This window comes from Manis pentadactyla, chromosome X, assembly GCF_030020395.1.
Source record: "Manis pentadactyla isolate mManPen7 chromosome X, mManPen7.hap1, whole genome shotgun sequence".
Taxonomy (NCBI): Eukaryota; Metazoa; Chordata; class Mammalia; order Pholidota; family Manidae; genus Manis; species Manis pentadactyla.
In genome coordinates, this window is record NC_080038.1 from 103,597,749 (window position 1) to 103,609,285 (window position 11,537).

General features: G+C 39.9%; 1 protein-coding gene across 7 annotated transcripts in view; it reads left to right on the forward strand.

Moving 5' to 3' along the window:
* LOC118931968 (NACHT, LRR and PYD domains-containing protein 12) overlaps nt 1-11,306 on the forward strand; it is a 64,114-nt gene extending 52,808 nt beyond the window's left edge. For all 7 annotated transcript variants that reach the window (XM_057495246.1, XM_036924953.2, XM_057495244.1 and 4 more), the window contains exons 6-13: nt 1,166-1,336; nt 1,452-1,622; nt 3,299-3,478; nt 4,135-4,305; nt 4,415-4,585; nt 4,890-5,060; nt 5,179-5,349; nt 9,283-11,306. In XM_057495246.1, coding sequence (XP_057351229.1) covers nt 1,166-1,336; nt 1,452-1,622; nt 3,299-3,478; nt 4,135-4,305; nt 4,415-4,585; nt 4,890-5,060; nt 5,179-5,349; nt 9,283-9,364 — 1,288 coding nt within the window. In that variant the 3' untranslated portion in view covers nt 9,365-11,306. The remainder of the gene's footprint in view (nt 1-1,165; nt 1,337-1,451; nt 1,623-3,298; nt 3,479-4,134; nt 4,306-4,414; nt 4,586-4,889; nt 5,061-5,178; nt 5,350-9,282) is intronic.
* The last annotated feature ends 231 nt before the right edge of the window (nt 11,307-11,537 follow it).

Here is an 11,537-nt window from a genome sequence, read left to right on the forward strand (position 1 = left end):
ATGACCTTGAGCTATAACTGAATCCCAGTTTCTTCCCATGGGCCTATGATAAGGACTGAAGAAGAATGTGTATGTAAGGTTGATGTAATGTTTTCTATGATCCCATTTTTGTGCAATGTACAAACCAGACATTTTGTATGTGTGTGTGTGTGTGTGTTTGCATGTGTCCCTATGATCTTGGAGAAAGGAGTTGGGGGGATATACACCAGACTTTTAACATTGGTTATCTTTTGGAGTTGGAGGGGAGGGGGGAGGTTGGGAGGAAGTTTTTATTTTTCTAAAACACAGCTTTACAGGATTTCATTGGTTACAAAGAAATTTAACTCTTTGTGTATGCATGCATTAAAAATATGGAAAGTTATATACCAATATTTTAACTGTGGTTGTCTTTGGGTGGTAAGAATATAGTACTTGAAAAAAAAACTTTATCCTTCATAATTTTCTCTATTGCAAAAACTATTTGTAATAAGCATGTATTCTGTTTTCCAAATTAAAAAAAAACTTCTTTTCTGATAACTTTTGATCAGTGTAAATAATTTTTAAATACCTAGAAAGTAAATGTTTCCCTATAATCCCACCAATCCCCGAGTCTGGAAGGTAACCACTTTTAATAGTTTGATATGTATCCTTCCAGTCTTTTAAAATAAGTCAGAGCAAATATTTGACAGTTTTTCAAATGAAGCATTCTCACTCTTGCCTCCTGGCCTTTGCACAGGCTGGTCCATGGTCCATGAGTGGATTGTCCCTCAGGACGCTCGCTCTCCCATTCCCATTCTTCCCATCCACCTAATTCCTGTTCAATTTCTATTCCCTTTTCACAACAACACTCAAGTATTTCTCCCTCTTACAAGCATTTCTTGATCCTCCAAACCCCACCCCAGACTAGGCTGAATTGTGCCACCTTTCTGTGTTCCCATGATTGATATATGCATACCCATTGCAGTACTTTTAACACTGTATTATAATCCATGATTTTCTGGGCATTCCTTGAGGGCAGATTCTAGGTTTTAATTATTTCTGTGTTTCAGCACCTAGCACAGTGATAAGCACCCAATAAATGTTGAATGGCTTGCAAGAACTCTTTACATTAATAAGGTGCAAACATGTACCTTCTAAGACAGTCCTGTTTTCTTTTCTTCTCTGAAATGTCTTTTTCTTCACACAGACTGATTTTCTGCCGCCTTACAGCTTCTTGTGGCAGGGACCTCTCCTTAATATTTGAAACCAACCAGTATCTGACACATTTGGAATTTGTAAAAAATACCCTGGAAGATTCAGGAATGAAATTTCTGTGTGAAGGATTAAAACAGCCAAACTGTATTTTACAGACATTGAGGTAACTGATAGGAGGAGAATGTGTTGTTTCTGTTCATATAATTTTTTTGTCACTATCTCATGTGTAGGGGGAGAGCATGAATCGGGTAATGAGGCTATTCTTCTGTTCTCTGAAGGCTGTACCGATGCCTTATCTCTCCTGCTTCTTGTGAAGCACTAGCTGCTGTTCTCAGCACCAGTCAGTGGCTCACCAATCTGGAATTTCGTGAAACAAAACTGGAAGATTCAGCTTTTAAACTGCTCTGTGAAGGCTTGAAACATCCAAATTGCAAGTTACAGAAGCTCAAGTAAGTTGTATTGTTAGTTTCCACAATTCAAGAAAAATTTTAAAAATATGCAACTCAAGATGGATATTGTATGATTAAAACAATTTTTGAGGAGTCATGGAGAAGAATAAAAGTGGCAGTCCCTAAAATTGTTCTTAGGTAACAAGTGTGGAAGAGAATTTTCATTATAAGTGGCAATAACATCAGTGACAATAATAATAATCCACAATTATTTAGCAATTACTTTGTGCTAAGCATTGTGCATTTTAAATGCTTTGTATACATGATTTCCTTTAATGTTCACAACAGCTCTGAGAGGTTCGGATTATTATCCCCATTTTAGCACATGAGGAAATGGAGACCCAAGGTCATAAGACTAAATAACATGACAAAGGTACAATTCAGATGTGTGTGAGTTCAAAGTCCATGGTAATGACCTTCATAAAAAATGTATCATATGTATTAGGATTCTTCAGATAAACAGGCCAGTAAATAATTAGTTAGGATTATCCAGAGAAACAGAACCAGTAAGATGTGTATAAATACAGAGACTTATTTTCAGCAATTGGCTCGTGAGGATTATGGCAGCTGTCAAGTTCATTATCTTCAGGGTAGGCTGGCAGGCTGGAGACAAAGGGAAGAGCTGATGTTGTTGCAGTTTAAGTCCAAAGGCAGTCTGCTAGCAGAATTCCATCTTCTGGGGAGTTCAGTCTTTCTCTATTAAACATTTCAACTGATTGAATGAGGCTCACCCACATTATGAAGGGTAATTTACTCAAAGTCTACTGATTTAATCTCATCTAAAAGGGACCTTAATAGAAACATCTAGAACAATGTTTGACCAAATATCTGGGTACCATGACCTAGGTAACTTGATACATAAAATTAACCATCACAGCATGTATGTGGGGCTTTCAAAAGCAAAATCTCTTCAGCATTAAGGCTTTCTAAAATCCACTTTGAACCTCATTTTTTTTTGCAAAATTCCTCTATTTAAAATTTCTAAATTGGGAAGATAAAGATACGTGTCCTTATGAACCCTCTTCAAGACTGAGTTTGGAGCCTGGTAACTCAAGCGAAAATTGAAGACTCAAAGGTTGTAGTGTATATCATAGAAATTCTTGAAAGTGATGGAAGAAAAAGTTTGATGGGAAATGGTTCAAGGAATTGGACTACTTAATATGGAGAAACAAAGATTGAGAAGACAGGAAGGTCAGTAAAAACCGCTCTTTGTGCCAAAGAAGGAATATTATATGGATGATGGTGGTGGGCTGAATCTCTCTTAGGATAGAAAATTAATTGATAATGAACTTTGAGATAAGAGGAAAGGAAAGCTACTTTGACTATAAAGTTTATTAAGGATGATTATAGCATTTTCCCCTGGAATTTGAAAGAAGATATGAGATAGAGTGGTAAATTCATGCAGGGAATTGAAATGAGATTGGATCATCTTGATACTTCCTCCCAACCTTTTTCTTTTTGGGCACTCAGTATTTACTGAGTTCCAGTAGGTTATACAGTGTTGTAGGAGCAATGTACAAGTCTCTTCCATAGGGGAAAGGGGACTGTAACATATTCAAGATTGGCATTCTTTTATAGGTAGGCCTTTATTTTCTCTGCTCCTAGGTATTGTGGGTAGTGGGTGAGTAGGATGATAAAGTGGCCAATTTTGCCTGTTCATCTTTTTTTCTCTCCAGGTTGTGTGCCAGCTTTCTCCCTGAAAGCTCAGAGACTGTTTGCAAGTACCTTGCCTCTGTTCTCATTTGCAATCCAAACCTCACTGAGTTGGACCTGAGTGAAAATCCCCTGGGGGACATAGGAGTGAAATATCTTTGTGAGGGTCTCAGACATTCCAACTGTAAAGTGGAGAAATTAGAGTAAGTTTCTAGAACTATCTGGCATCATCTTATGACTGTTTTACTTGTTGGTTGCCTGCTACATGTCAGGATCTATGCTTGGTGCTTGCCAGAAGTTACTTAACTTAATTCACTCCTTAAAATAATGATATGTGGTGGGTTTTCTTACCCCACCATACAGAGGAAACTAAGCATCACAGGAAATGTGATTTGTCCAAGGTCAGAGTACTTAAAAAGTGGTATGGTAAGGTTGTAACTACAGAATCTGTCTCCAGATCTCATGCTTTTTCCAGTATACTACTGTCCTGTGTGTTTATGTACAAAGAATACCTACTATGCACCCAACACTGGGCTACATGTGGGTGGAGCTATCAGAAGGACTACAGGTGACAAGGCTGCCCTTAAGGACACACAGATACAAAACAATTGGAAAGGAACACAATTCAGTGTGTAGTCAGCACCCAACACTTTGGAATCATTCAGAAATGCCAGCTGAGTCCAGGGAAAGGGAGGTCATAGGGGCTGGGGATCTCAGGAGGAGCCTCTGTGAAGGAGGTGGGCTAGGAGCTGGAACTTGAAGGATGGCTAGTACTTAGCTAAATGGGAAGGCTGGGAAAACATTCCCAGGAAGCTAAATGACAGCAGTGGCTGATTTTTCTTCTTTTTTTTTGGTATAGCTTGAGCACATGTTACCTCACAGATGCTAGCTGTGTGGAACTGTCTTCTTTCTTGCAAGTGAGTCAGACTTTAAAAGAGCTGTTTGTGTTTGCCAATGCCCTGGGGGACACAGGAGTACAGCATCTCTGTGCAGGTCTGCGGCATGCAAAGGGTATAATCGAGAATCTTGTGTAAGTGTCTGCTTATCCTTGTCCTTCTCATGGGCCTTGGTATTTGAGGTTCAGTGGGACCTCCCTGCTACCCTGGTTAACAGCCACCTTGATGTCCCCATCCCTCCAGGCTTTCCGAATGTTCCCTTTCTGCAGCTTGTTGTGAGTCCCTCACCCAAGTCCTAAGCTCCACCTGGAGCCTGACAAGGCTGCTTCTAATTAATAACAAAATTGAAGATTTGGGACTGAAATTGCTGTGTGAAGGATTAAAACAGCCTGGCTGTCAGTTAAAGGATCTGGCGTAAGTATCGTGGACTATAACCACAGGCAGAGTTTCCCAATGTTTGAGCAGCTCCCAAAATTAAATGAGTAGTTTTTGGCATGGTGATTGAATCTCCAAGGAAGCGATAAATGAAAATTCCCCCCAATTTAGGGGTAATAAAGCTTTCCCTCTCCACAATCTCTCCTTGGCCCTGGCGCAAGGAATTTTTTGTCACATGATACTCTGATTTTCTAATGTGTTTTTCTAGTGGGCAAACACAATTCCTAAAGTGACCCAGTGCAAATGAAACTATGCCAGCCTTCTCTACCTTACTTCCTGGCAGATTGTGGTCCTGTCACTTGACTGGAGAGTGTTGTCAGGATTTGTGTAATGCACTCTACACCAATGAACACCTGAGAGACCTCGACCTCAGTGATAATGCCCTGGGGGATGAAGGCATGCAGGTGCTGTGTGAAGGGCTGAAATACCCATCCTGCAAACTACAGACCTTGTGGTAAGTGCACAGAGACTCTTTGTCCACTGGGCTTTTGTTTAATGCTCTATATGAAATGGAGGATCATTATAAAATTGGGGTAAAACTGATTTTTTCTCTAATTTCCAACCTCCCATAGGTTAGCAGAGTGTCATCTCACAGATGCATGCTGTGGAGCCCTTGCCTCTGTCCTAAACAGAAATGAGAACCTAACATTGCTAGACTTAAGTGGAAATGACCTCAAGGATTTTGGAGTGCAGATGCTGTGTGATGCACTGATGCATCCAATATGTAAACTACAGACATTCTAGTAAGTTACTATGATGGGGGAAGTGGGAGGGAGGAGTTCAGGACAGGCATGTTGAGTTTGATTATAGTGAAAAAGAAAAACAGGCAGGCCATGCCTTCACAAAATTTCAGAGTAAGTGAAATTACTAATAGGCTTCTTCCTTGGACACAGGGGCAGGAAGAGAAGCAGAAAAGAGGCAGCATTAGATCTCATTGCTAAGAGAAGCAGCATAGTGTAGGAAAAAAGAGCATCACATTTAGATTCTGCTAGGTCTCACTTAAATAGTAGAACTAGGATCTTCCAGCTCCATGACTGTGCTTACTTAACCTCCCTGAACTTTTAGTGTCCTTGTCTGTAAAATGGAGCTAATGCTAGTATCTGATTATTTGTTGTTAGCATGGAGAGTGAATGAAGGGAGATGTTAATTATGAATTACCTAGTACAACACTTGGCATATAGGAGGTAATCTGTAAAGGTTAGACCCTTTCCCTTTCTTCTTCTAATACCTGTTAGAGGGCTTTATGTTTATATTTGAGTCTTCAAGACTCAAGGGGATGAAGTTAAAATGATGCAATTACAGGGAATGGAGGTCTTGACCTTTTCTGGTCAATGTCCATCTGCCAGCTCAGCAGGCTGGCATGACACACAGTCACTCTTAATTAGGATACATCTATGCTCTGTTGGCAGCTAACCAGTGGCCAAATGGCCATTCATTTCTGGCATTCAGAACGAACACATAATGGAAAATAAAGTCTGAGTGCAAAAATTCTACATTCCAAAGCCAATTTGATGGATTGAAGCATAAATGAAAATAAGATAAAGGCCTGATTGCAAGTTTGGCTGAAACAGAAGCTCATTCTCTACTAGCAAAGTGATATCTGTTAGTTTCAAATGTTTGCGAGTGTGGTGATTATTGCCCAGGAGGAGAGAATTATTCCTAACATAGTAAACCCTCAGGGCCTCTATGGTGTCTTTCTCAGAAAGAAGAGACTGAAATTTATATTGTCAATAGAATGAAATAAACTCAATGATAAATCCCAATGTTTCTTTAGATATAGAGTAATTTAATGTGGTAGCACTTTGTAGTGCATATGCTTTAGCAAAGGTCCTAAATGACAGCAAGGAGAAATTATTTTATGATGGCATTCTATTACCTGGATTTTTTTGGTAAATTTTTGGACCATTTCCTGTTTCTCTCCCTCTTTGTTTTTTAACCAGTGTGCTTCCATTGTGTTTTCAGGCCAACTTTCAAACCTTTATAATTTTGTCAATCAGCATGTTAATAGCAGTGTGCAGTTATAGCTTAGAATACAAAATAAAGGGCACACCCACACAAAATAGACACCATTCACTAAGTGCAAATAGATTTTGAATGCTAGAGGACATATAAGACAAATAACACTGATATCAATAGAAATATATACTTACCCAAGTAAGGTGAGAGGAAATTATGGATCATTTCATGTGGTGGTAAGCTAGAGAAAAGGGGGTAAATCCAGGAGACTGTTCTAAAAGGGGAAGTTTTTTCTGGAAATTGGAAAGGCTGAGGGAAGAAGGTTTTTTTGAAGAGCTACTTGAGTGTGGGGTCTGAATCTTATCCCTAATTGCATTTTCCCTTGTAAACTTCCTGGCTCAGTGCTTTGCATATAGTAAATACAAATAGGAGATCAGTTAGTAATTTAGAGCATCTGAGGGCAAGGCAAGGAGACAGTTAATGATATGTTCAGTAGAGACCAGGTGTCTAGGTATTAAGAAGGTCAAGGAGGAAAAAGACATTATGGCCTCAGAGTGACAGAGCTCACCTTCATTCATTCCACAAGCACTTGTGGAATATCTGCTGTATGCTAGGCAAATGTCCCAGCTGCTGGGAGACAAGGATGAATAAAACAAAAGATATGATCGGTTTTTCAGGGGCTAGTGGTAGAGACAGGCACATAAGCTGATGAATGCAATAGGTAATCATGAGGTCTTAAGGGAGTCATGCCAGGGGAGAACTCATCCAGCCCAAGAGGGTCAGGAAAAGCTTCTTGGAGGAAGGGCCACCTAAGTTGAATCCAAGGCCTATAGCCGGGGAAAAGGGGGTAGGAATGGATAAGGGTGGTCCAGGCTCAGGAGATAGCATGGGCAAAGATATCCAGGCATTAAGCAGCATGATTTAAAATACTTGAGAAGTGAGTGTAAAGTGCAAGGCAGAATGTGTCAAGAAATTAGACTGAGTGAGGCCTTGTATGCCATGTGTGATTTAGTAAGACCTGTTAGAAGAATTCTGGGTACAAATTCAGTTGCTTTCTTTCACATATTCTAGTAGTAGTACATTTTGGGGCCTCTCCTCACCTTTCCTAAACTGGTCCCAAAGATGGAGCTGGTTTTGTTTCCAAAACCGGTTGGAGAATCAGTCTGCTCCTGGTGACTGGATGGTGATCCCCTGGTTGGTCTGGATCCCTGTCAGTCCTGCAGTGCTACTATACTTGGGCTGCAGATATTTTAGGTTACAGATATCTTAGTTCACACCCAAACGTACAGCCATTGTTCTCTAAAGTACCTCATCTGTCAGGGTGACTGGGTCTAGAGGAGCTACTTGAATCAGCCACAGGTATAAATATGTGAAACTTGTCCTTGCCCATAAAGATAAAGGCCTCTGAGTTGAGTCAGGGATCCCACTTAAGCCTTCTTTTTTTTTCAAGATAATTTTATTTTAGGGACCTTGATGCCTTTCCCAGGTACTTGGCCTTAGATTAAACCCCCTTAGCTTACCCTGATACATGTTCCTAATTCTAAATTTGGAAAGAAGGGGTAGAGAATAACTGGTCTTTTAACTCCCAGAAGACCACTGGGCTTCCTAAGCATATTGGTTCACTCCTTCCCTAGCAGCTTTGCTAAGTCACTCAGAAATTCTAAAGGTCTTCTTACACTTCCATGGCATTAAATGCCTACTTACCCTGTAGTTGTATAAGTAGTAGGGCTACTCATTTCACTTTGCTAGATAAAAATTAGCTTCTATCTATTGAAAACTAAAATCTATACGTCACTACGGTTGAAAGAGCCTGTTTGTAGTCAGTGGATTTTAATCAGGGTCACACATGTGGAGTTTGAAGTACCTGTAGGACATAGTGGGAAGTTTTCTTATAGGTAGGCAGTTGGATATAGAAGTGTGCCCTGGAGGTGATTGCTGAAGCCATGACAATGGATGAGATCCTCTAGGGAGAATGAGAAGAAAAAAACCTCTGAAGAACATCTCTAGGAAATTAGCCCTGGCCCATACCAACTTTTAAGAGGTGGGTATAGAAGGGAAATCCCATGGAGAAAACCAGGAAAGAAAGGTATCCTGGAAGCTATGGGAAAATTGAGTTTGAAAAAAGAAGGGCTCACAGTTTCAAATGCAAAGGAGAGGCTCAAAAGGATGGGTACTGAAAAGTGCCCATTAGATTGAGCAATTAGGAGGCCATAGATGGCTTTGTCAAAGGCTGTTTTAGTGGTGTGGTTGGGTGGAAACCAGATGTCAGTGACTTGAAGTGATGGAAGATAAAGAAGTAGAGAAAGAGTGGAGACTACTTTTTCAAGAAGTTTGTGTAAAGGGGAAGAGCTGTGGGGTCATAACTGAGTGTCGTTGTGGGACTGCAGGAAAGAGGGAATTGTTCTTTTTCATTTTTGCCTTCTTGTAGGCTGAATGAAGGAAGATGTTATAGATAACAGGAGTGGGAGCTAATGGACTAAAGGCGCAGGTCCTTGGACAAAGGCAAGGAGGAATAGGAGTGAGAGTCCGTGAGGAAGATAAGCATTTTCTCTTTTGAGATCTAAGAAAAGTAGCTGGGGCTGAGGGAGGAGGTAGATGGCCAAATAGGTGAAGTAACTGAGTGGTATCATGGAGCAAGTATGAATGGGATTCTGATCCTTGATAATAGGAAAGCTATTTGTTGGCTTGACTTGACATAAGATTCTTTTCATTTTTCATAGCATTGACACGGATCATTTACACGAAGAGACATTCAGAAAGATGGAAGCTTTAAAAATGAGCAAGCCTGGAATCACCTGGTAGTTTCCAAGGAGAGCCCCCAAATCAGCTGCATATAGACCTAGCACCTCTTTAACAGTTGTGCAGTATTCTTGTTCTAACTAAACATGTTAACCTTTGATGAGGATGTTAGTGTGATAGCTGTTTCTTACACAGAACCATCTACTAAGTAGGATTGGTTCAAATATCTTCAGCAATAGTGCTTATATTCTTATGTTATGTTATGATGTTTACTATGTTTTCACAATAACCCTTGAAGGTGGGAAGATGAGGCTCAGAGAGGTTGTGAGTAGCTCGAGGTTATACACAGTTCATTAATGGGAGAGTTGGGACTGGAATCCAGCCAGATTTCTCAATACCCAGACCAGGCAGGGAAACAGTAGAAAAAAATACATGTGAATAAGTCTATTTAAAAACAAGATACTTGAAATGACTAAAGGACAAGAGGGTATACAAACACATCTTATGGTGCTGATTTTGAGTAAAGCTACAGTTCACGAAAGAGAGGAATGTGTTGGATTAATAGGGAAAGGCTTCATGGAGGTGAGACTTGATGTGGACCTTTAGAGTGAGTACAGTTGAGATGGGGAGATACACTGGCCAGTGGCTGTAAGACTGAAGACAACAGGGCTGTGTTTGTGAGCAGCTCACCAAGAGCACCCTAGGGAGAGAGAAATGTTTGCTTTAGTTTCTTGAGCTGGGGTAGTATCCATATCCTAGTCCCCAGGCTCAATTCCCTTTCTGAGCTTTTAATATCTACCCCATGTGTGTGTTCTTGTTTGTGGATTCCTATGGCTGACTCACTTCTCATCCCTGACAGCATATTGTATATAGCCTAACATGGATCCTGCACAACCTCATGTTTCTATCTCTGCCCAGCTTCCATAAAACAACAGATAAGACAAATGGAGAAGGGAATGTGAAGCAAGGAAAACAGCACAAAGTCAGTGAAATCAGAGCGAATGTGGTGTGGGACCAACAGAAAAGTAGGCTGACCTGATTAAAGTGTAGAGTTGTCTCTGAAAGCCACTTGACTAGCTGTGACCCTGAATAAGTCACTTGGATTCCTGGAGCCTAAGTTTTCTCATCTATAATAAAATGGGGATAAACTGACATTATCCTTGCAGGGCTGTTGTTCCCAATATGGTGCATACCTCACAGTAGGTACTGATTAATGGTAGCTATTTGTATGAGTGTGTACCTATAACTCAGCTGTGTAGTCTTTGAGCTCCCAAATTTTCTTGCTGTGTGGTTAAGTGAACTGTGCATTTGAACTAAATGTGTGTGCTGAAGGCAGTGAGTCTAGTGGGAAAAGAGACTTACAGTGGGAAATTATTGCAAGCAAGAGGTTCACGTGATTCCTGTCCTCATCGATCATTGTCAGTTGTTCCCTGCTGCCTTAGGAGATGGTAACTCTCAGGCAGGAGACCAGGTCTGGCATGGGAAGAATAGTCAAGAAAGCAGTTTCTTTCTAGTTTTCTCAAGTTATTCTATCCCCTTTTTTATTTAACACTTATTTATTGAGCATTTATTGTCTGCTGGGTTTTGTGTTAAGTGTTGCCCTTTCAGAGATTAATATGCTTTTTCCTTTGCACTTACCCTGCCATGTTCTCTGACTGCCCTAATCCCTCTTCAGTCTGGTAAAGATAAATGTTAAATGAAAAATTGCAGAACTGTGTGTGTGTGTGTGTGTACCTGTGTATCCTATTTGTGTACAAAAGGATAAATATGCATGTGTATGTATATATGTCCAATATATACAAGAAATTGCCAACATAATTTGTCTCCAGCAAGAGGAATTTGACAAGAATGGGCAATGGGAGAAGAGGAAAAGATCATTTTCATCTATAGCCCTCTATTCTACTTGATGTTTTTTACTATGTGCATGTATTACTTTTATAAATTAGTGAACTTGATGTTAAAAATAAAATTCATTCACACCAAGGAGTTATTTTTCTTCTTTTAAAACATGACAATTTAGAAGAAAATACAGAGCAGGCATTTGTAAGCATGACATAAAAACCCAAAAGAAAAGAATGAAAGATTTAATAAGGTCTAAATTAAAAATCTCTTTATTAAAAAACCCTTCATAAATAAAATTGAAAGATTAGTGATAAACTAGAAGAAACTATTTGGCATACTTTAAAGGCTAATAGCCATAATACAAATAAATCACTGTGAAAAACAAAACATGGAC